Here is a 26,443-nt window from a genome sequence, read left to right as displayed (position 1 = left end):
GGATGGTTTCCTGTCCAAATTCTGACCCAGGGGCACTTTAAGAACATGCTTTCAAAGATAGTTATTCCAAGCAGAAGTATTGTAAGTCCCCACGTCCCCAGCATGGTGGCCTGGCGTTCGTTGCTAGCGATCTATAGCACGATTTTATATTGCGTTTCAAAATTATCTCAAACTAGTTTTCCTTTTAATCTGTGATAATCAGGCTGTTCTACTCTCCTTCGATGGCAGAATTGTAAAAGCATAAATATATTTATTCGTACTATATGACCTTGTTGTCGATATGGCTGAAATATTACCGACTTCACGTAAACTTTTAACTTACTCACTCACTCTAACCTAGGACTTCTCTGAAACTGTACAGAGAGAGAATCTTCTAGACCGTTTGTGTATTGTATTGTTGTGCACAGAAATGTAACGTTTAGAATTACATACTTTCAAATTCCATTTCTGTGATATTCTAGTTCAACCACTTCCCATAGTTGACAGAATTTTATGTAACTTTATTTATTGTCAATGTCTGCCTTAGTTCAGACACGATATGGCTGAAATAGGCACGATATGGCTGAAATATTGCCGAGGTGACAAGGAATTTTATTTCACCCACTCACTCCTGACGTTACAGCGTTAGCATATTGGCCGTAGGTTTGATCAATGGACGAAAATTGATTACTCAGCATTAATGTGTTAAACAAGGACTGGTCTAAATTCGCTTAATGTATACGTATCTGAGTGGTAATCTACGAATGTGGACTACACAAGCAAAAAATACATCAGCTGACCAGAGCACCACGCATCTCACGACCAGCGTGACTTCTTCGGGAACTTGAACGCGGCGAAAAAAACACAATGCACCTCGCCTTTAGGTCAGGATTGTGAATAACATGGCGAAACAGTCCAAAATGACCTGGATCCTGTCACCTCAAACGAAGTAAACAGATGACCTGGTCATAATGGTAGTAAAACAATTAATGGAACTACTTCAGACTCGTAATCCAACATGACACGTTTACTGCCCCGAAGGAAGGTTTATAAAAAGGGGAAGGTGTGGCACCCCATCCTGTAGTCTGCGTAGTCGCTGATGATGATGAAGGTGTTGATGCTCGCTGGGTGTCTTGTCTTGACCTTAGGGGCAACGCTAGCCAAGGAGGAGGCACTTCCTCAGAAGGTGACCTACGTCAAGTGAGTGTGTGGTTATGTTTAAAGATTTTGTTTCAGTGCCTTGTGTAAATATTTCGCGCTGTGCGATATTACAACCATGTGGTTTGTGATGTTAATCGTGGTTGTAATTACACATGTAAAATAGGAATCGACTGTTTGAGTGAATGGGTTTAGTCTTGCGCCGCTCTCAGCAATGAGCAGTATTGCGGCGGTCTGTAAATAATCGAGTCTGGACCAGACAATCCAGTGATGAACAGCATGTACATCGATCTCCGCAAATGTGTCAACCAATGCAGCGAGTCTGACCACCCGATCGCGTTAGTCGCCGGGTTACTGAAGATGAATTCTAACCCGGATCTTCACAGGTGATCGACTGTTCGATATTACGCAACTTGTTCAATATATACCTGGAAAGAGGCGCTCTTCTGACTGATGAAGACAGACGAAATTGAATTGAATAGTTGGAACGTGTATTGTCCTTTTAGATAAGGTGGTATGTATAATGGTATAGATATCTGGTACTTGTAACATATCCAGACCAACATTCCATACACTCAAATCCCTTCCCCCCGCCACCCCTTTACTCACACACTAGGTAGTGAGTTCCATAACGGGATATTATCTAAATATTTTGGCAGTTCCTGTTAAATGTTTTAACGTTTCGTGTTGTAGATATTACGATTATGTGTTTTACGATGTTAAGAAAGGCTGAACATGGTTGTAATCTAAGAACTTAAAAACCGTTTCCTTGAGTGAGTGAGTTTTAGTTTTACGCCGCTTTTAGCAATATTCCAGCAATATCACGGCGGGGGACACCAGAAATGGGCTTAACACATTGTGCCCATGTGGGGAATCGAACCCGGGTCTTCGGCGTGACGAGCCAACGTTTTAACCACAAGGCTACCCCACCGCCCCCGTTTCCTTGAAAATTCATGAAAATAACGCCTCAGGTAGCTGAAATAGAAAAAAATGCCTGTTGCAAGTATTACAGTTCCAAGTCAAGGTTACAAGGGTGTTTTATATTGCAAAAAGGACATGAAATCACCTACATTCAATAAACACATGATCGTTTACGTGGCCTAATAATTTTATATATAAATTCCGCGATAAGTGTTGCTAGTTTTTGGTTTTTGCATATAGCTTTAATACAAGATTGAAATGTATTCATTTCGTTGTGGTTCCCATATGGTAAGAATACTACCAGGGTGATGTGAGAGTTTAGCTCACATTCTGCAATAACATATCTATTACAAGTCTATCAGTCTGTTTAACATGGAAGCAAGCGCTGTACCCACTGAGTTGGACCCGCGCTGCATTATCCGAACTGGTACGCGGTCATATTTGCGTTGCAATACCTTTTTGTGATGCTACGTGGAGATTTAATTGCTAAAATTGTGACGATGTTCCTATACTTTCAGTCACCGCCTGCTTGCAGTAACCCCTCAAAACAAGGAGCAGGTCGAGTTTCTGGCCGATCTTGAAGATAGCGGGCACCTCGGGGTAGGTCAAAGTCACGATAATGAGCGTATTTGTAACGATTGACGTACCCGTGTGGCATGTTCGTCCGGAGGTATTCTCTGAGCACGAACGTATATAGGGAATACTACACTAGGTCTCATTACATACGAATTATACGAAACGAATGTCCTTCCTATGGTATATTACCTAGCGAAAGCGAGGTCAGAAACCATAAGAAGGTCACGAGTTTCGTATAAATGGGAGAGCACGTGAATGGTGCGTTTATTTGCGTACATGCAAGCGTTACCATGTCTAATGGTTCTGAACAGCGAATTGCAGCTCCATAGACGGCCAGACACCTTGCCGCTTTAATAATCCAGGAATATCACGTCGAGGACACCAGAAATGGGATTCACACATTGTACTCATGTGGTTCTATTTCAATGTCAAATGTTCTCGTCACGATATGGCTGAAATATTGCCAATGTGAGTTAAATAATAACTCACTCACTGACTCACTCACTCATGTGGAGAATCGAATCTGGGAATTTGACGGGACGCGCGAACGCTTTAACCACTTGGCTACCCCACCGTCCCTATTATGGAATGTACCTTCAATTGTTGGCGATCTATAACCTGTTTTATATTGTATCGTCATATATAGTGTAAGTATTTTAGATTTAATTACTAGTTATAAATATAACTATCTGTGATAGTCTATTTGGTTTTACTGTCCTTCGTCGACAGATATTTTAAAATGATTACCTTGTTTTCAGCGCTATGTTGCTGTAATATTGCCGATGCGATGTAAAATGTTAACTCACTCACTCACTATTATGAAATGTATACTGATACACACGTATCAACAGAACAGCGCGAGAAAACAACGTGTAATTTCTGTGTTGCCAGCTGGACGTCTGGATCATGCCCCGGGTCAACCAACCAGGGAAAGTCAGGGTTCCTCCCGAGACCTACCAGAGGTTCCTCGATCTCATCAACGCAGCGGGCATTCCGCATGAGCTGAAACATGATAACATTCAGGAGTGAGTTTATTAATAGTTCGTTGAAACTTATTTATTAATAGTTCGTTGATACATGCGGTTTATTGATCCACACTGATTCAGTAATAGTTCGTTGATACTCAGTTATTGACAGATCAATGATACATGTAGTTCATTGATAGTTCAATGATACGTTGAGCTTATTGATAGTCCAATGATACATGCACGTACATTGATGCTTCAGTGATTAATGCAGTTTGTTGAGAGTTCAATGATACTTGCAGTTTATTGATACTTCAATGATACATGCAGTTTATTGACAGTTCAATAACACATGCATTTCATAGATAGTTAAATGATACATGCAGTGTCTTGATACCACAATGATATATGCAGTTTATTGATACTTTAATGATACTTGCAGTTTATTGATACTTCAATGATACATGCAGTTTATTGATACTTCAATGATACTTGCAGTTTGTTGATACTTCAATGATACTTGCAGTTTATTGATACTTCAATGATACATGCAGTTTATTGATACTTCAGCGATACTTGCAGTAAGCTGATACTTCAATGATACATACAGTTTTTGCATAGTTCAATGATACATGCAGTTAACTGATACTTCAATGATTCATGCAGTTTATTGATAGTTCAATAACACATGCATTTCATTCATGCTTCAATGATGCATGCAGTTTATTGATACTTCAATGATACTTTCTGTTAACTGATTCTTCAATAATACATACAGTTCTTTTCATACTTCAATGATACATGCAGTTTATTGATACCTCAATGATACATGCAGTTAACTGATACTTCCATGATACGTGCAGTTAACTGATACTTCAATGATACATGCAGTTTATTGATAGTTCAATAACACATGCATTTCATTCATACTTCAATGATACATGTAGTTTATTGATACTTCAATGATACATGCAGTTTCATGATAGTTCAATGATACATGCAGTTTCTTGATAGTTCAATGATGCATTCACTTTATTGACAGCTCAGTGATACATGCAGTTCATTGATACTTCAATGATGCATGCAGTGGGTGTAGTGTGGGTTGCGTTGTGGTTAGAGTGGGTACTAGACTAGACCCTCGCACTCGCATTAAAATCGTGACGCATGAATTGCATGTATTGCCTTGTGGCCTAATAGTTTGAGCAGGTTGCCTAGTGGTTAGAGCAATTGCATAGTGGTTAGAGGGAGTGGCCTAGTGGTTAGATGGAGCGGCTAGTGGTTAGAGGGAGTGGCCTAGTGGTTAGAGGGAGAGGCCTAGTGGTTAGAGGGAGTGCCCTAGTGGTTAGATGGAGCGGCCTAGTGGTTAGAGGGAGCGGCCTAGTGGTTAGAGGGAGTGACCTAGTGGTTACAGGGAGAGGCCTAGTGGTTAGAGCGATTTACATGGTGGTTAGAGGGAGAGGCCTAGTGGTTAGAGGGAGTGGCGTAGTGGTTAGAGCGATTTACATAGTGGTTAGAGGGAGCGGCCTAGTGGTTAGAGGGAGTGGCGTAGTGGTTAGAGCGAGTGGCCTAGTGGTTTGAGCAGGTTGCCTAGTGGTTAGAGCGATTTTCATAGTGGTTAGAGGGAGCGGCCTAGTGGTTAGATGGAGTGGCCTAGTGGTTAGAGGGAGCGGCCTAGTGGTTACAGGGAGAGTCCTAGTGGTTAGAGGGAGCGGCCTAGTGGTTAGAGGGAGCGGCTTAGTGGTTTGAGCAGGTTGCCTAGTGGACAGAGCGATTTGCATAGTGGTAAGAGGGAGAGGCCTAGCGGTTAGAGGGAGTGGCCTAGTGGTTAGAGCGATTTACATAGTGCTAAGAGGGAGCGGCCTAGTGGTTAGAGCGATTTACATAGTGGTTAGAGGGAGTGACCTAGTGGTTAGAGGGAGAGGCCCAGTGGTTAGAGGGAGCGTCCTAGTGATTAGAGGGAGTGACCTAGTGGTTAGAGGGAGTGCCCTAGTGGTTAGATGGAGAGGCCTAGTGGTTAGAGGGAGTGGCCTAGTGGTTAGAGGGAGCGGCCTAGTGGTTAGAGGGAGTGACCTAGTGGGTAGAGGGAGAGGCCTAGTGGTAAGAGGGAGCGGCCTAGTGGTTAGAGGGAGTGACCTAGTGGTTAGAGGGAGAGGCCTAGTGGTTAGAGCGATTTACATAGTGGTTAGAAGGAGTGGCCTAGTGGTTAGAGGGAGTGGCCTAGCGGTTAGAAGGAGCGGCCTAGTGGTTAGAGCAGGTTGCCTCGGGGTTAGAGCGACTTGCCTAGTGCTTAGAGCGGGTTGCTCAGTGGTTAGGGCGGGTTGCCTAGGGGAATAGAACGTGTGGCCTAGTGGTTAGAGCGGGTTGCGTAGTGCTTAGAGCGAGTTGCATAGTGGTTAGAGTGGGTATTGCCTAGTGGCCTAGTGCTTAGAGCCGCTTGCCCAGTGGTTAGAGTGAGGTTCTTAGTGGTTAGAGCTACTTGCCCAGTTGTTAGAGTGAGGTTCTTAGAGGTTAGAGCAACTTGCCCAGTGGTTAGAGTGAGGTTCTTAGAGGTTAGAGCAACTTGCCCAGTGGTTAGAATGAGGTTCTTAGTGGTTAGAGCAACTTGCCCAGTGGTTAGAGTGAGGTTCTTAGTGGTTAGACCTACTTGCCTAGTGGTTAGAGCGAGTGGCCTAGGGATTAGAGCGGGATGCACAGTGTTGATAGTGTGGACTGCCTAGTTGTTAGAGCGTGTTGCCTAGTGGTTAGAGTGAGTACCGTTATCGTTAGAGCGAGTGGGCTTGTAGTTAGAGCGGGTTGTGTAGTGCTTAGAGCGAGTTGCATAGTGGTTAGAGTGGGTATTGCCTAGTGGCCTAGTGGTTAGAGCGCGGTGCCTAGTGGTCAGAGCAGGTTGCCTAGTGATGAGAGCGAGGGGCCTAGTTGTCAGACCTGCTTGCCTTGTGGTCAGAGCGGCTTGCCTAGTGGCCTAGTGGTTTAGAGCCTGTTGCCTTGTGGTTTGATCGAGGTGCCTGGTGGTCAGAGTGGGTTGCCTCATGGTTAGAGCATGGTGCCTAGTGGTCAGAGCGGGTTGCCTAGTGGTCAGAGCGCGGTGCCTAGTGGTGAGAGCGGGTTGCCTAGTGGTCAGAGCCTGCTGCCTAGTGGTTAGAGCATGGTGCCTAGTGCTCAGAGCGGGTCGCCTTGTGGTGAGAGCGGGTTGCCTAGTGGTCAGAGCCTGCTGCCTAGGGGTTAGAGCGGGTTGCCTAGTGGTGAGAGCGGGTTGCCTAGTGGTTAGAGGGCGGTGCCTAGTGGTCAGAGCCTGCTGCCTAGTGGCCAAAGCGGGTTGCCTAGTTGTCAGAGTGGGTTGCCTAGTTGTTAGAGTGGGTTGCCTAGTGGCCAGAGCGGGTTGCCTAGTTGTCAGAGTTGGTTGCCTAGTGGTTAGAGTGGGTGACCTAGTTGTTAGAGTGGGTTGCCTAGTGGCCAGAGCTGGCTGCCTAGTTGTCAGAGTGGGTTGCCTAGTTGTTAGAGTTGGTTGCCTAGTGGCCAGAGTGGGTTGCCTAGTTGTTAGAGTGGGTTGCCTTGTGGCCAGAGCTGGTTGCCTAGTTGTCGGAGGGGGTGCCTAGTTGTTAGAGTGGGTTGCCTAGTGGTTAGAGTGGGTTGCCTAGTGGTTAGAGTGGGTTGCCTAGTTGTCAGAGTGGGTTCCCTAGTTGTTAGAGTGGGTTGCCTAGTGGTTAGAGTGGGTTGCCTAGTTGTCAGAGTGGGTTGCCTAGTTGTTAGAGTGGGTTGCCTAGTGGTTAGAGTGGGTTGCCTAGTTGTCAGAGCGGGTTGCCTAGTTGTTAGAGTTGGTTGCCCTAGTGGGGTTGCCCTAGTTGTTAGAGTGGGTTGCCTAGTTGTCAGAGTGGGTTGCCTAGGTGGTTAGAGTGGGTTGCCTAGTTGTCAGTTGTTCGAGTGGGTTGCCTAGTTGTCAGAGTGGGTTGCCTAGTTGTTAGAGTGGGTTGCCTAGTTGTCAGAGCCGGTTGCCTAGTGGTTAGAGTGGGTTGCCTAGTTGTCAGAGTGGGTTGCCTAGTTGTTAGAGTTGGTTGCCTAGTGGCCAGAGTGGGTTGCCTAGTGGCCAGAGTGGGTTGCCTAGTTGTTAGAGTGGGTTGCCTAGTTGTCAGAGCCGGTTGCCTAGTGGTTAGAGTGGGTTGCCTAGTTGTCAGAGCCGGTTGTCTAGTGGTAAGAGCGTGGTGCCTAGTTGTCAGAGCCGGTTGCCTAGTGGTTAGAGCGTGGTGCCTAGCGGTTACAGCGTGGTGCCTAGTAGCCAGAGCGGGTTGCCTAGTGGTCAGAGTGGGTTGCCTAGTTGTCAGAGCGGGTTGCCTAGTTGTCAGAGCGGGTCGCCTAGTGGTTAGAGTGGGTTGCCTAGTGGTTTGAGCCTGCTGCATAGGGGTTAGAGCGAGTTGCCTAAATGTTAGAGCCTGCTGCCTGGTGGTTAGAGCCTGCTGCCTAGTGGTTAGAGTGAGTTGCCTAATGGTTTGTCGAAGACCCGTGTTTCATTCCCCACTTGGGTACAACGTTTGGAGCCTATTTCTGATGTACCCTGCCGTGATGGGACTTGAATAGTGCTGATGGCGGCGTAAAACCATACTCACTTACTTACAATAATCAGTTTACTGTTCACTCGGGAAGATACAAAGGATTCGTATAGTGATGATCTTTGTAGTCATAGATACATTAATATTTGATTAAGATGTATCGTTTCCACATTGTACACACAGGAGCGTTTGTTTGCAATTTACACAAGAGCCAGCTCATCAAATATTGATGCAGGAATACTTATAATTGGTTTGTGAAGTCTTACAGGATTCAGTTTATCGCGAACGTTTGTTGAGGAAGTCATAAATAATGTATTCATTGATGGTCGATGAAGATATGCAGTAACTGATTGTGCATTAGATATAGATGTGTGTGTGTGTGTATATATATATTGGGGCATATGCACTCATAAGGCGAACAGCTTCCAAACAGAGAACTCTTGACATATACCAAATGTAAACAATTGCTCCATACATCGAATACTGTCACACGCGTTTTTGTCGGACTGGTTTTAATCACAAGTTGTGCGTAGGATATTCGAGCGCTCAAAGGGACATAACTATATGGGTTTCGCTTGAAATGATGAGTCGATTTAATGCAACATTGCATTTATTCATTCGCACTTTTTAATTTTATATTGTAATCTTAATACGTATTAATTTTTTTTAAATAAATTATATGGTAGCTTCCCTTAGGGCTGATAGTTAGTATTATTGAGAGAAATGCATTATTTATTTTTAGAGAAGTGTGGTGTGATATAGTGCCTTTAACAAATATTCTTAATCATTTTGATTGCATTCATTTATCTTTTACTCTTAAGCATATGAGTCAAGAACAAGATGTATTCTGAAGCTCAAGGTTAATTTGCTAACCTCCTATTTAAATATATCATATCAACAGTCTACTGGACAACCCCCCACAAGTGAGTTCCGCAAGAGGAGTCCAACACTACTTCAATGGCATAGTCGACCACTCAAAATACAACGACCTCACAGCGGTGAGTTGAAGCAACTATGTCACAAGCCTCTGAGAGGATAAGTTCCGTTAAAACACCCGTGTTATATTCACTATATCACATCTCTCTGGGAGGATAAGTTGCGTTAAAACACCCGTGTTATATTCACTATATCACATCTCTCTGAGAGGATAAGTTCCGTTAAAACATCAGTGTTATATTCACTATGTCACAACTCTCTGAGAGGATAAGTTCCGTTAAAACACCCGTGTTATATTCACTATATCACATCTCTCTGGGAGGATAAGTTCCGTTAAAACATCGTGTTATATTCACTATATCACATCTCTCTGAGAGGATAAGTTCCGTTAAAACATCAGTGTTATATTCACTATGTCACAACTCTCTGAGAGGATAAGTTCCGTTAAAACACCCGTGTTATATTCACTATATCACATCTCTCTGGGAGGATAAGTTCCGTTAAAACACCCGTGTTATATTCACTATATCACACCTCTCTGAGAGGATAAGTTCCGTTAAAACATCCGTGTTATATTCATTATATCACCTCTCTCTGAGAGGATAAGTTCCGTTAAAAACACCCGTGTTATTTTCACTATATCGCATCTATCTGAGAGGATAAGTTCCGTTAAAACACCCGTGTTATATAAACTATATCACAACCCTCTGAGAGGATAAGTTCCGTTAAAACACTCGTGTTATATTCACTATATCACATCTCTCTGAGAGGATAAGTTCCGTTAAAACACCCGTGTTATATTCACTATATCACATCTCTCTGAGAGGATAAGTTCCGTTAAAACATCAGTGTTACATTCACTATATCACAACCCTCTGAGATGATAAGTTCCGTTAAAACATCGTTTTATATTCACTATATCACATCTCTCTGAGAGGGTAAGTTCCGTTAAAACATCGTGTTATATTCACTATATCACATCTCTCTGAGAGAATAAGTTCCGTTAAAACACCCGTGTTATTTTCACTATATCACATCTCTCTGGGAGGATAAGTTCCGTTAAAACACCCGTGTTATATTCACTATATCACATCTCTCTGAGAGGATAAGTTCCGTTAAAACATCAGTGTTATATTCACTATATCACAACTCTCTGAGAGGATAAGTTCCGTTAAAACACCCGTGTTATATTCACTATATCACATCTCTCTGGGAGGATAAGTTCCGTTAAAACATCGTGTTATATTCACTATATCACATCTCTCTGAGAGGATAAGTTCCGTTAAAACACCCGTGTTATATTCACTATGTCACATCTCTCTGAGAGGATAAGTTCCGTTAAAACACCCGTGTTATATTCACTATATCACATCTCTCTGGGAGGATAAGTTCCGTTAAAACACCCGTGTTATATTCACTATATCACAACTCTCTGAGAGGATAAGTTCCGTTAAATCACCCGTGTTATATTCACTATATCACATCTCTCTGAGAGGATAAGTTCCGTTAAAACATCGTGTTATATTCACTATATCACATCTCTCTGAGAGGATAAGTTCCGTTAAAACATCAGTGTTACATTCACTATATCACAACCCTCTGAGATGATAAGTTCCGTTAAAACATCGTGTTATATTCACGATATCACATCTCTCTGAGAGGATAAGTTCCGTTAAAACACCCGTGTTATATTCACTATATCACATCTCTCTGAGAGGATAAGTTCCGTTAAAAAAACCGTGTTATATTTACTATATCACATCTCTCTGAGAGGATTAGTTCCGTTAAAAGATCAGTGTTACATTCACTATATCGCATCCCTCTGAGAGGATACATTCCGTTAAAACACCCGTGTTATATTCACTATATCACATCTCTCTGAGAGGATACATTTCGTTAAAACACCCGTGTTATATTCACTATATCACACCTCTCTGAGAGGATAAGTTCCGTTAAAACATCCGTGTTTTATTCACTATATCACATCTCTCTGAGAGGATAAGTTCCGTTAAAACACCCGTGTTATATTCACTATATCACAACCCTCTGAGAGGATACATTCCGTTAAAACACCCGTGTTATATTCACTATATCACAACCCTCTGAGAGGATAAGTTCCGTTAAAACACCCGTGTTATATTCTCTATATCACAACCCTCTGAGAGGATAAGTTCCGTTAAAACATCCGTGTTATATTCACTATATCACATCTCTCTGAGAGGATAAGTTCCGTTAAAACATTCGTGTTATATAACGATATCACATCTCTCTGAGAGGATAAATTGACATCTATACCACGAAAAAGGCGGCGGAGTAGTCCATCACTTAAAGCGTGTGCTTGTGTCGCTGGGTTTGATTCCCCAAACGGCTACAAAGTGTGAGGCCCATTTTTGCTGGGATATTGTTCAACAGGACGTACAACCCCCACACTCACTCACTGAACATGGTGGTGGCATTAGGTATGCTTTGACCGTTAAGGAAAACACATCTACATTAACCATGTCGTCATTTTACAGATAAAACATTCAAGATATTAACCCGCCTATTTTAGATTAGCTAACTACATCAGCGGTTTCGCATCCAGCTTCACTGGAGTGTCGACGGGGACATTAGCCCACCAGACGTATGAGGGAAGGTTGACTTACTACATCCACGTATGTATAATGTTTCCTGGCGTCAATATATATCCATGGTAACTTTTCACGTTGTCATATCTCAGCAAATACAATATCCCAACCTGACAGAAATGTCTCAGCCCAAAAACAACAAGGCCACAATGCCCCAGAATGTCCAGAGAAGAGGTGAGGTGAAATTGGGTTTTTACGTCGTGCTTGAGAATATTTCGCTCATATGACGACGTGCATGCGTGTGTATGTGCGGCTGCTTGTACTAGCCTAGACTTAAGCTGGTTTTATAGTGCTAGACCACTGAGATACCATGCCGCAGTTAAAGTATGAATACCCCACTCAGACACATTATACTGACTCCGAGCCGACCAGTCCTTGTTGTACCCATTAATGCCGAGCGCCAGGCAGAGACCAAGAAGTACCATATTTTAACGTCTTTTGGTATGACGCGGTCGGGGATCGAACCCGCGACCTTCCGCTCTCCGGGTGGACGCTCTAACCACTACACCACGGAGGCGGTCCTTGTCCAGAGAAGAAACAATAGGATCAGAATGTCTAGACCAGAAACATCAAGACCAGAATGTCCAGACCACAAACATAAAGACCAGAATGTTCAGACCAGAAACAACCAGAATGTCTAGACCAGAAACAACTAGACCAGAATATCCAAACCAGAAACTACAAGACCAGAATGTCCAGACCAGAAAAAACCAAAACCAGAATGTGCAGACCAGAAACATCAAGATCAGAATGTCTAGACCAGGAAACAACAAGACCAGGATGTCCAGACCAGAAACAACAAAACCAGAATGTCCAGACCCGAAACAACAACACCAGAATGTCCAGACCAAAACCTACAAGAACAGAATGTCTGGAGCAGAAACATCAAGGCCAGAATGTCCAGATGAGAAACATAACGACCAGAATGTTCAGACCAGAAACAACCAGAATGTCTAGACCAGAAACAACAAGACCAGAATATCCAAACCAGAAACTACAAGACCAGAATGTCCAGACCAGAAAAAAACAAAACCAGAATGTGCAGACCAGAAACATCAAGATCAGAATGTCTAGACCAGAAACAACAACACCAGAATGTCAAGACCAAAAACTACAAGAACAGAATATCTAGAGCAGAAACATCAAGGCCAGAATGTCTAGATGAGAAACATAACGACCAGAATGTCCAGACCAGAAATAAAACGACCAGAATGGCCAAACCAGAAACAAGACCAGAATCTCCAATCCAGAAAAAACGAGACCAGAATGTACAGACCAGAAACATCAAGACCAGAATGTCTAGACCAGAAACATCAAGACCAGGATGTCCAGACCAGAATGTCCAAACGAGAAAGAACAAGACCAGAATGTCCAGACCAGAAACATCAAGACCAGAATGTCCAGACCAGAAACATAACGACTAGAATGTCCAGACCAGAAACACAACGACTAGAATGTCCAAACGAGAAACAACAAGACCAGAATGTCCAGACCAGAAACAACAAGACCAGAATGTCCAATCAAGAAACAACAAGACAAGAATGTCCAGACCAGAATGTACAGACGAGAAGCATCAAGACCAGAATGTCCAGACCAGAAACATCAAGGCCAGAATGTCCAGACCAGAACCATAACGACCAGAATGTCCAAACGAGAAACAACAAGACCAGAGTGTCCAGACCAGAAACATCAAGACCAGAATGTTCAGACCAGAAACATCAAGACCAGAATGTCCAGACCAGAAACATCAAGACCAGAATGTCCAGACCAGAAACATCAAGACCAGAATGTCCAAATGAGAAGGAACAAGACCAGAATGTCCAGACAAGAAACAACAAGACCAGAGTTTCCAAACCAGAAACAACAAGACTAGAATGTCCAGACCAGAATCAACAAGACCAGAATGTCCAGACAAGAAACATCAAGACCAGAATGTCCAGACCAGAAACAACAAGACCAGGATGCCCAGACCTTAAACAACAACAACAAAATGTCAAGACCAGAAATACAACGAGCAGAATGTCCAGACCAGAAACATAACGACCAGAATGTCCAGACCCGAAACAACAAGACCAGAATGTCCAGACTAGGAACATCAAGGTTAGAATGTCCAAACGAGAAACAACAAGACCAGAATGTCCAGACCAGAAACATAACGACCAGAATGTCCAGACCCGAAACAACAAGACCAGAATGTCCAGACTAGGAACATCAAGGTCAGAATGTCCAGACCAGAAACAACAAGACACGAATGTCCAGACCAGAAACAGCAAGACCAGAATGTCCAGACCAGAAACATGAAAGCAAGAATGTCCAAACCAGAAACAACAAGACACGAATGTCCAGACTAGAAACAAAAAGACCAGAATGTCCAAACAAGAAACGTCAATACCAGAATGTCCAGACCAGAATGTCCAGACCAGAAACATCAAGACCAGAATGTCCAAACCAGAAACAACAAGACACGAATGTCCAGACTAGAAACAACAAGACCAGAATGTCCAGACCAGAAACATAACGACCAGAATGTCCAGACCCGAAACAACAAGACCAGAATGTCCAGACTAGGAACATCAAGGTTAGAATGTCCAAACGAGAAACAACAAGACCAGAATGTCCAGACCAGAAACATAACGACCAGAATGTCCAGACCCGAAACAACAAGACCAGAATGTCCAGACTAGGAACATCAAGGTCAGAATGTCCAGACCAGAAACAACAAGACACGAATGTCCAGACCAGAAACAGCAAGACCAGAATGTCCAGACCAGAAACATGAAAGCAAGAATGTCCAAACCAGAAACAACAAGACACAAATGTCCAGACTAGAAACAAAAAGACCAGAGTGTCCAAACAAGAAACGTCAATACCAGAATGTCCAGACCAGAATGTCCAGACCAGAAACATCAAGACCAGAATGTCCAAACCAGAAACAACAAGACACGAATGTCCAGACTAGAAACAACAAGACCAGAATGTCCAGACCAGAAACATCAAGGCCAGAATGTCCAGACCAGAACCATAACGACCAGAATGTCCAAACGAGAAACAACAAGACCAGAGTGTCCAGACTAGAAACAACAAGATCAGAATGCCCAGACCAGGAACAACAAGTCTGGAATGTCCAGACCAGAAACAGCAAGGCCAGAATGTCCAGACCAGAAACATCAAGACCAGAATGTCCAGAGTAGAAACATCAAGACCAGAATGTCCAGACCAGAATCATCAAAACCAGAATGTCCAGACCAGAAACATCAAGATCAGAATGTCTAGACCAGGAAACAACAAGACCAGGATGTCCAGACCAGAAACAACAAGACCAGAATGTCCAGACCCGAAACAACAACACCAGAATGTCCAGACCAAAAACTACAGGAACAGAATGTCTGGAGCAGAAACATCAAGGCCAGAATGTCCAGATGAGAAACATAACGACCAGAATGTTCAGACCAGAAACAACCAGAATGTCTAGACCAGAAACAACAAGACCAGAATATCCAAACCAGAAACTACAAGACCAGAATGTCCAGACCAGAAAAAAACAAAACCAGAATGTGCAGACCAGAAACATCAAGATCAGAATGTCTAGACCAGAAACAACAACACCAGAATGTCAAGACCAAAAACTACAAGAACAGAATATCTAGAGCAGAAACATCAAGGCCAGAATGTCTAGATGAGAAACATAACGACCAGAATGTCCAGACCAGAAATAAAACGACCAGAATGGCCAAACCAGAAACAAGACCAGAATCTCCCAATCCAGAAAAACAAGACCAGAATGTACAGACCAGAAACATCAAGACCAGAATGTCTAGACCAGAAACATCAAGACCAGGATGTCCAGACCAGAATGTCCAAACGAGAAAGAACAAGACCAGAATGTCCAGACCAGAAACATCAAGACCAGAATGTCCAGACCAGATACATTACGACTAGAATGTCCAGACCAGAAACACAACGACTAGAATGTCCAAACGAGAAACAACAAGACCAGAATGTCCAGACCAGAAACAACAAGACCAGAATGTCCAATCAAGAAACAACAAGACCAGAATGTCCAGACCAGAATGTACAGACGAGAAGCATCAAGACCAGAATGTCCAGACCAGAAACATCAAGGCCAGAATGTCCAGACCAGAACCATAACGACCAGAATGTCCAAACGAGAAACAACAAGACCAGAGTGTCCAGACCAGAAACATCAAGACCAGAATGTTCAGACCAGAAACATCAAGACCAGAATGTCCAGACCAGAAACATCAAGACCAGAATGTCCAGACCAGAAACATCAAGACCAGAATGTCCAAATGAGAAAGAACAAGACCAGAATGTCCAGACAAGAAACAAGACCAGAGTTTCCAAACCAGAAACAACAAGACTAGAATGTCCAGACCAGAATCAACAAGACCAGAATGTCCAGACAAGAAACATCAAGACCAGAATGTCCAGACCAGAAACAACAAGACCAGGATGCCCAGACCTTAAACAACAACAACAAAATGTCAAGACCAGAAATACAACGAGCAGAATGTCCAGACCAGAAACATAACGACCAGAATGTCCAGACCCGAAACAACAAGACCGGAATGTCCAGACTAGGAACATCAAGGTTAGAATGTCCAAACGAGAAACAACAAGACCAGAATGTCCAGACCAGAAACATAACGACCAGAATGTCCAGACCCGAAACAACAAGACCAGAATGTCCAGACTAGGAACATCAAGGTCAGAATGTCCAGACCAGAAACAACAAGACACGAATGTCCAGACCAGAAACAGCAAGACCAGAATGTCCAGACCAGAAACATGAAAGCAAGAATGTCCAAACCAGAAACAACAAGACACGAATGTCCAGACTAGAAACAAAAGACCAGAATGTCCAAACAAGAAACGTCAATACCAGAATGTCCAGACCAGAATGTCCAGACCAGAAACATCAAGACCAGAATGTCCAAACCAGAAACAACAAGACACGAATGTCCAGGACTAGAAACAACAAGACCAGAATGTCCAGACCAGAAACATAACGACCAGAATGTCCAGACCCGAAACAACAAGACCAGAATGTCCAGACTAGGAACATCAAGGTTTAGAATGTCCAAACGAGAAACAACAAGACCAGAATGTCCAGACCAGAAACATAACGACCAGAATGTCCAGACCCGAAACAACAAGACCAGAATGTCCAGACTAGGAACATCAAGGTCAGAATGTCCAGACCAGAAACAACAAGACACGAATGTCCAGACCAGAAACAGCAAGACCAGAATGTCCAGACCAGAAACATGAAAGCAAGAATGTCCAAACCAGAAACAACAAGACACAAATGTCCCGAGACTAGAAACAAAAGACCAGAGTGTCCAAACAAGAAACGTCAATACCAGAATGTCCAGACCAGAATGTCCAGACCAGAAACATCAAGACCAGGAATGTCCAAACCCAGAAACAACAAGACACGAGATGTCCAGACTAGAAACAACAAGACCAGAATGTCCCGAGACCAGAAACATCAGGGCCAGAATGTCCAGACCAAGAACCATAACGACCAGAATGTCCCAAACGAGAAACAACAGAGACCAGAGTGTCCAGGACTAGAAACAACAAGATCAGAATGCCCAGACCAGGAACAACAAGTCTGGAATGTCCAGACCAGAAACAGCAAGGCCAGAATGTCCAGACCAGAAACATCAAGACCAGAATGTCCAGGTAGAAACATCAAGACCAGAATGTCCAGACCAGAATCATCAAAACCAGAATGTCCAGACCAGAAACATCAAGATCAGAATGTCTAGACCAGGAAACAACAAGACCAGGATGTCCAGACCAGAAACAACAAGACCAGAATGTCCAGACCCGAGAAACAACAACACCAGAATGTCCAGACCAAAGAAACTACAGGAACAGAATGTCTGGGCAGAAACATCAAGGCCAGAATGTCCAGATGAAACATAACGACCAGAATGTTCAGACCAGAAACAACCAGAATGTCTAGACCAGAAACAACAAGACCAGGAATATCCAGAGCCAGAGCTACAGAGACCAGAATGTCCAGACCAGAGAAAAAAAAAACCAGAATGTGCAGACCAGAAACATCAAGGATCAGAATGTCTAGACCAGAAACAACAACACCAGAATGTCAAGACCAAAACTACAAGAACAGAATATCTAGAGCAGAAACATCAAGGGCCAGAATGTCTAGATGAAAACATAACGACCAGAATGTCCAGACCAGAAATAAAGCGACCAGAATGGCCAAAGCCAGAAACAAGACCAGAATCTCCAATCCAGAAAAACAAGACCAGAATGTACAGACCAGAAACATCAAGACCAGAATGTCTAGACCAGAAACATCAAGACCAGGATGTCCAGACCAGGAATGTCCAAACGAGAAAGAACAAGACCAGAATGTCCAGACCAGAAACATCAAGACCAGAATGTCCAGACCAGATACATTACGACTAGAATGTCCAGACCAGAAACACAACGACTAGAATGTCCAAACGAGAGCAACAAGACCAGAATGTCCAGACCAGAAACAACAAGACCAGAATGTCCAATCAAGAAACAACAAGACCAGAATGTCCAGACCAGAATGTACAGACGAGAAGCATCAAGACCAGAATGTCCAGACCAGAAACATCAAGGCCAGAATGTCCAGACCAGAACCATAACGACCAGAATGTCCAAACGAGAAACAACAAGACCAGAGTGTCCCGGACCAGAAACATCAAGACCAGAATGTTCCAGACCAGAAACATCAAGACCAGAATGTCCAGACCAGAAACATCAAGACCAGAATGTCCAGACCAGAAACATCAAGACCAGAATGTCCAAATGAGAAAGAACAAGACCAGAATGTCCAGACAAGAAACAAGACCAGAGTTTCCAAGCCAGAAACAACAAGACTAGGAATGTCCAGACCAGAATCAACAAGACCAGAATGTCCAGACAAGAAACATCAAGACCAGAATGTCCAGACCAGAAACAACAAGACCAGGATGCCCAGACCTTAAACAGCAACAACAAAATGTCAAGACCAGAGAAATACAACGAGCAGAAATGTCCCGACCAGAAACATAACGACCAGAATGTCCAGACCCGAAACAACAAGACCGGAATGTCCGGACTAGGAACATCCAAGGGTTAGAATGTCCCAAACGAGAACAACAAGACCAGAATGTCCAGACCAGAACATAACGACCAGAATGTCCAGACCCGAAACAACAAGACCAGAATGTCCAGACTAGGAACATCAAGGGTCAGAATGTCCAGACCAGAAACAACAAGACACGAATGTCCAGACCAGAAACAGCAAGACCAGAATGTCCCGAGACCAGAACATGTGGAAGCAAGAATGTCCAAACCAGAAACAACAAGACACGAATGTCCAGACTAGAAACAAAAAGACCAGAATGTCCAAACAAGAAACGTCAATACCAGAATGTCCAGACCAGAATGTCCAGACCAGAAACATCAAGACCAGAATGTCCAAACCAGAAACAACAAGACACGAATGTCCAGACCAGAAACATCAAGACCAGAATGTCCAGACCAGAAACATCAAGACCAGAATGTCCAAATGAGAAAGAACAAGACCAGAATGTCCAGACAAGAAACAAGACCAGAGTTTCCAAACCAGAAACAACAAGACTAGAATGTCCAGACCAGAATCAACAAGACCAGAATGTCCAGACAAGAAACATCAAGACCAGAATGTCCAGACCAGAAACAACAAGACCAGGATGCCCAGACCTTAAACAACAACAACAAAATGTCAGACCAGAAATACAACGAGCAGAATGTCCAGACCAGAAACATAACGACCAGAATGTCCAGACCCGAAACAACAAGACCGGAATGTCCAGACTAGGAACATCAAGGTTAGAATGTCCAAACGAGAAACAACAAGACCAGAATGTCCAGACCAGAAACATAACGACCAGAATGTCCAGACCCGAAACAACAAGACCAGAATGTCCAGACTAGGAACATCAAGGTCAGAATGTCCAGACCAGAAACAACAAGACACGAATGTCCAGACCAGAAACAGCAAGACCAGAATGTCCAGACCAGAAACATGAAAGCAAGAATGTCCAAACCAGAAACAACAAGACACGAATGTCCAGACTAGAAACAAAAAGACCAGAATGTCCAAACAAGAAACGTCAATACCAGAATGTCCAGACCAGAATGTCCAGACCAGAAACATCAAGACCAGAATGTCCAAACCAGAAACAACAAGACACGAATGTCCAGACTAGAAACAACAAGACCAGAATGTCCAGACCAGAAACATCAAGGCCAGAATGTCCAGACCAGAACCATAACGACCAGAATGTCCAAACGAGAAACAACAAGACCAGAGTGTCCAGACTAGAAACAACAAGATCAGAATGCCCAGACCAGGAACAACAAGTCTGGAATGTCCAGACCAGAAACAGCAAGGCCAGAATGTCCAGACCAGAAACATCAAGACCAGAATGTCCAGAGTAGAAACATCAAGACCAGAATGTCCAGACCAGAATCATCAAAACCAGAATGTCCAGACCAGAAACATCAAGACCAGAATGTCCAGACCAGAATCATCAAAAGCAGAATGTCCAAACCAGAAACATCAAGACCAGAATGTCCAGACCAGAAACATCAAGACCAGAATGTCTAGACCAGAATGTCCAGACCAGAAACTACAAGACCGGAATGACCAGACCAGAAACACAACGACCAGAATGTCCAGACCAGAAACATCAAGGCCAGAATGTCCAAACCAGAAACAACAAGACCAGAATGTCCAGACCAGAAACATAAAGACCAAAATGTCCAGACCAGAAACATCAAGACCAGAATGTCCAGACCAGACACAAGAAGACCAGAATGTAAAGGCCAAAGCCAACATGTCCAGACCAGAATCAACAACACCGGAATGTAAACACCAGAAACAACAATACCAGAAAATCATGGCCAGAATCAACATGACAAACACAATATATTCGACTCAAGTTCATCTCTTCTAAATGCCCATCAAATAACTCATAATTAAAAGTGTATTCTGTCTTTAAAACGTGACGGGCAGATATCATTCCGTCTTCGGCATAAGTCGACTTGTAATCGTTATCTGTTTGAATCAACATTTGTTCTGATTAGTGTATGTTACATATTATCAATGACATAATTTCCATATTGATAATCGTTAATTCTTTTCAAGAGCATTTTCTCAATCTTAATAACCAGCTGTAACTGGAATAGTACTAAAGACGCGTCAAAGAACATGACAACAGACATATGCATTCCAAGTTGCAATTGAGTTGGGGTGGTGGTTAAATTTTAACGCGGAAAAAACAAACAGACAAAATGGTAGAACGATACAGAATACATGTGACTGGATTAACTATTTTCTTGACTCCAGATAAACAACCCCAGTGTTTCTGGCAAGAAACGAATCTTCATCGAGGCCGGGATTCACGCCAGAGAGTGGGTGACCCCAGCATCAACGATGTATTTTGTGGACAAGGTGAGTAGACAGGGTCCGCCCAACCTTATTGAAAGGGTCCATCTACCTTTGTAGACAATGTGCGTCTACCTTTGTTGACTGGGTCCGTCTATCTTTGTAAACAACGTCCGTCTATCTTTGAAGACAGGTTCCGTCTACGTTATTAGACAAGGTCCTTGTACTTTGTAGACAGCGCCCGTCCAACATTGTGTTGAGGCTTAAGACTACTCCCGTTTCTCTGCAGATGCTTCACGAACGATCCATCGCCGGCAGCCAGGCTCAGTATTTGTACAACAACTTTGAGTGGTACATCGTCCCTGTCACCAACCCTGATGGTTATGCCTACACACACACCAGTGTAAGTACATCGTCCCTGTCACCAACCCTGATGGCTTTGCCTACACACACACCAGTGTAAGTACATCGTCCCTGTCACCATCCCAGATGGCTATGCCTACACACCCACCAGTGTAAGTACATCGTCCCCGTCACCTACCCTGATGGCTATGCCTACACACACACCATGTATTTACATCGTCACTGTCACCAACTCGGATGGCTATGCCTACACACACCAGTGTAAGTACATCGTCCCTGTCATCTACCCTGATTGCTATGCCTACACGCACCAGTGTAAGTACATCGTCACTGTCACCAACCCTGATGGCTATGCCTACACGTACCAGTGTAAGTACATCGTCACTGTCACCAACCCTGATGGCTATGCCTACACACACCAGTGAAAGTACATAGTCTCTGTCACCTACCCTGATGGCTATGCCTACACCAATGTAAGTACATCGTCACTGTCACAAACCCTGATGGCTATGCCTACACACACACATGTATTTTACATCGTCACTGTCACCAACTCGGATGGCTATGCCTACACACACCAATGTAAGTACATCGTCACTGTCACAAACCCTGATGGCTATGCCTACATACACGCCAGTGTATTTACATCGTCACTGACCCCAACTCTGGTGGCTAAGCCTACACACAGCCGCGTGTAAGTCCCACTCACCAAGCCTTGATGGCTACATCTGTGCGCGCGTAGCCCACACACACACACACACATAAGTTACATCAACCATGTGTAAAGGGATATACCTATACAATGCACGAGACACAAACCCGAACACAAACACAAAACGAGACACAAACCCGAACAGAAACAAATACACGAGACACATACACGAACACAAGCACTCACACATACGATACGCACACACACGGACCCAAACCCGAACACAAAATGCCCCCCCCACACACACTAGACACAACCCCGAATACAAACAAATAAACGAGACACAAACCCGAACAGAAACAAATGCACGAGACAGAAGAGAGAGAGAGATACACACAGACACACACACAGACAGACACGATACACGAACCCGGACGCAAACACTCACACAAACGGGTTATACGCTGATGTTGAAATGGTGAGCTGTCGTGTGTCAGAATACATGGTTGTGTTCTCCAGGATCGGCTGTGGAGGAAGAACAGGAACACCTGCAGTTCCATCTTCGGCCGCGGTGTCGACCTCAACAGAAACTGGGACGCAAATTTTGAGGTAAATGTTTCCTGTCAATAGCTACGTTTGCAACATCACAATGAACATTGGGCATTGACATCGTACTGGGTGACGAAACAGATAGTCGATGATCCTTTTAACTTAATCATAAAAAAACCCGAAAACAAACTCATATGGAAACGATGTTTTTGTAAAAACAACTATCACTGGCTCAATCTCTTCACTAGATACGATCAAAAGTTGCGTTAATGAAATCTGTCTTCCTCCCCAGGTAGCGGATCTTCCTCCAGCTGTTTCTCCGACACCTACCACGGCAGCAGCGTCTTCTCCGAGGCGGAGACGAGGAACATCCGAGACTGGGTGGCCAGTATCCAGAGCAACGAAGGCCCAATCTCCGCCTACCTATCGGTCCACTCTTACTCCCAATATCTCCTGGTACCATACGGGTATGCCGAGAACACCGAGCCGGCTAATACGGCTGAGATAGTACGTATCTGGTTGACAGCGCGTTTAGAGCGGCAGGTCGGGTTCGACTTTCGTCCGCGTCATACCGCTTCTGTACATAGGGAACCGTTTAAATGTGAAGTTTTACAGATGTTCCTGGTACCACGTATCGTTTATTTAAATGCTATGAGTGAGTGAGTTAATGTTTACGCCGCTTTTAGCAATATTCCATCAATGTCGAGGCGGGGGCACCAGAAATGGTAAAAAGCTGTGAGTATTTTACACAATGTCATTTAGAAAGTGGTCAAATGTAACTTATGTTATATTTGTGATTACAGTTCTTAGTAAAGTACAGGTTCTTGAACTTTTGTTGGGTTGAGTCCCATCTGGGATTCGAACCCACACCCTCAGAGTCAGGCACCTAATTGCTAGCACACTAAGTCAGCCCCCTAACCCGCTCAAACATCGTGACTTCCACAAAAATGGAAGTCGGACAACTGGTAGTCTAGACTGCGGACTTTGTGTACTCCTCTGATAAATGTAAATTGTCACGGCTCTCGAAAGCTATGATTTAGAAAGTTGTCAAATGTAACATATGTTATATTTGGGCTAGTACAAGCTGCCACATATACACTCGCATGCACGTCGTCATATGAGCGAAATATTCTTAAGTGCAACGTTAAACCCCATTTCACCTCACCTCTCTTCACCTCAGATGCGCTCCTTAATTGACAACCTTTAAATCCCTCACTCACTCACAGAGCGACCTACATACTCACTTACACACCCTCTCACCCAGTAACGAACGGAACTGTCTTCAGTAACCCATGCTTGTCATAAGAGGCGACTAACGGGATCAGTTGGTCAGGCTCGCTGACTTGGTTGACACATCTTATCGTATCCCAGTTGAGTAGTCGATGGTTCTACTGTTGGTCACTGGATTGTCTGGTCCAGATTGGACTATTTACAGACCGCCGCCATATATCTGGAATATTGCTGAGATCTGCGCTTAACAACAATCGAAAGGAAACACTCACTCACTCACTCACTCACTCATTAACTGACAGAACCACTCAACCACTCATGATATCTCCACAGAGGCGGATCACGAACTTGGCCAAGGACGCAATCAAAGAGCTTTCCTTACAGTAAAGGATTACATCGTGGGAACAGCGCCAGATATCCTCTGTAAAGTGATGCTTTTCATTTCTGATCGACATCCTATGACCATTATATTATATTAACACCTCCACCACCACCACCACCACCACCATCATCATCGTTGTCGTCGTCGTCATCATCATCATCATCATCATCATCAACAACAACGACAGCAGCAATAACAACACCATCAATCCATTAATCCTCCATCGGTGAACACAAGGGTTAGAACTGATAACCGAGCCTGTTGTGATTAGAATTCGCATTCAGCAACCGATGCTTGTCGTAATGGGCGGCTAACGGGATCGGGTTGTGAGACTTAGTTGAGAAATGCCATCGTTTCTCAAGTCCGTAAATCGATGCTCATGAGTTCAATTACTAGATTCTCTCCTCCAGATAGGAGTTATGACAAACCTCTGTCATATAGCTGGGACCTTGCTGAGTGCTGTCCAGTTGAACCCGACAAGAACTTTTCGAAGAATGTGAAGACTCCCAAACACTGAAACCTTCTGCATGACGCAGAAGTAACTTCTTTGAATGGCATTTCAGAATTTGGGAAGTACAATATTGGCAAACAATGGGTACCAAATTCTTTATATTTAGTGACTATGACGTTTTGATGCAGATTCTTGTACCTTTGTAAAAAGCTTGACATTACGTCAATGTAAACACTGAAACCTTCTGCATTAAAAAAAGGTTCCCATCAGGAGGGCTAAACACTGAAGCCTTCTGCATTACCCAGAGGTTCCCACCAGAAGGGCTAAACACTGAAACCTTCTGCATTACCCAGAGGTTCTCATCAGAAGGGCTAAACACTGAAACCTTCTGCATTACCTAGAGGTTCTCATCACAAGGGCTAAAACTGAAACCTTCTGCATTACCTAGAGGTTCTCATCAGAAGGGCTTAACACTGAAACCTTCTGCATTACCCAGAGGTTCCCATCAGAAGGGCTAAACAATGAATTCATCTGCATTACCCAGAGGTTCTCATCAGAAGGGCTAAACACTGAAACCTTCTGCATTACCTAGAGGTTCTCATCAGAAGGGCTAAACACTGAAACCTTCTGCATTACCCAGAGGTTCCCATCAAAGGGCTAAACAATGAATTCTCACTGCATTACCCAGAGGTTCTCATCAGAAGGGCTAAACACTGAAACCTTCTGCATTACCTAGAGGTTCTGAAACCTTCTGCATTACCTAGAGTTCTCATCAGAAGGCTAAACACTGAAACCTTCTGCATTACCCAGAGGTTCTCATCAGAAGGGCTAAACACTGAAACCTTCTGCATTACCCAGAGGTTCCCATCAGAAGGGCTAAACAATGAATTCATCTGCATTAAAAAGAGGTTCTCATCAGAAGGGCTAAACACTGAATTCATCTGCATTACCCAGAGGTTCTCATCAGAACGACTGTGTTAATATAATTATTATCAATATTCTTGCCTAATGTGTTTTCAGACGTGGCCTCCGGAACGTCCTCAGATTGGGCCCGCCTAAATGCCAACATCCCGTACGCCATGACCTACGAGATGAGACCCGACTCCAATGACAACGCCGGGTTCCAGCTCCCGGAAAGTGAGATCATCCCGACGGGCGAGGATCTCTGGGTGTCATTGCATGCCATTGCGTCCGAACTGTAACCTCCACTGCTTACCGGCCATCCCAGACGTGTTACGTCGCACTCTTCAATATAACACCAGTGAAATGATGAGCTTCTAGTTTACCGTTTTGGGCTGCATACGCATCTGTAATAGCAGCAACAAACGTATTGCTAATTACGTGCTTCAGTGAGTTTGGAAAAATTGTCAATAAATATAAATGAAAATTGTTTCAGTTTGTGTTTTTGTAGTTCAGACGCGTTATGCCCGGAAAAAATCAAGCCAGAAAAAGAAAATAGTGTATAAAGTATGTTTGGTTGTTTGGTTGGTTGTCCTTTAACGCCGCACTCAGCAATGTTCCAGCTTCATGACGGCGGTCTGAAAATAATCTAGTCTGGACCAGACAATCCAGTGGCCAACAGCATGAGCATCGACCTATGTAATTTGGATACGATGACATGTGTCAAATACATCAGCGAGCATGACCACCCTATCCCGTTTATTA

The 26,443-nt window shown here is 43.8% G+C and overlaps 1 protein-coding gene across 1 annotated transcript; it reads left to right on the top strand.

Annotated features, from left to right (window-relative positions):
• The first annotated feature begins 1,084 nt into the window (after nt 1-1,084).
• LOC124269187 (zinc carboxypeptidase-like) lies at nt 1,085-25,980 on the top strand. The gene is made up of 9 exons (XM_046704197.1): nt 1,085-1,179; nt 2,577-2,658; nt 3,526-3,659; nt 11,631-11,733; nt 21,113-21,217; nt 21,441-21,554; nt 22,686-22,788; nt 23,008-23,226; nt 25,799-25,980. Exons 1-9 carry the CDS (start codon nt 1,085-1,087, stop codon nt 25,978-25,980), a joined length of 1,137 nt encoding a protein of 378 aa, XP_046560153.1.
• The last annotated feature ends 463 nt before the right edge of the window (nt 25,981-26,443 follow it).

The sequence above is a fragment of the Haliotis rubra genome, unplaced genomic scaffold (genome assembly GCF_003918875.1).
Source record: "Haliotis rubra isolate DU_JTF1 unplaced genomic scaffold, ASM391887v1 Scf1428, whole genome shotgun sequence".
NCBI lineage: Eukaryota > Metazoa > Mollusca > Gastropoda > Lepetellida > Haliotidae > Haliotis > Haliotis rubra.
This window is presented reverse-complemented; position numbering and strand designations above follow the sequence as displayed.

Coding starts and splice junctions, on each gene's coding strand:
- LOC124269187 (XM_046704197.1), top strand. CDS start 1,085: ATGAAGGTGTTGATGCTCGCTGGGTGTCTTGTCTTGACCTTAGGGGCA. Junction 3,660..11,630: donor AAACATGATAACATTCAGGA/GTGAGTTTATTA, acceptor CGCCTATTTTAG/ATTAGCTAACTACATCAGCG. Junction 21,218..21,440: donor CGATGTATTTTGTGGACAAG/GTGAGTAGACAG, acceptor GTTTCTCTGCAG/ATGCTTCACGAACGATCCAT.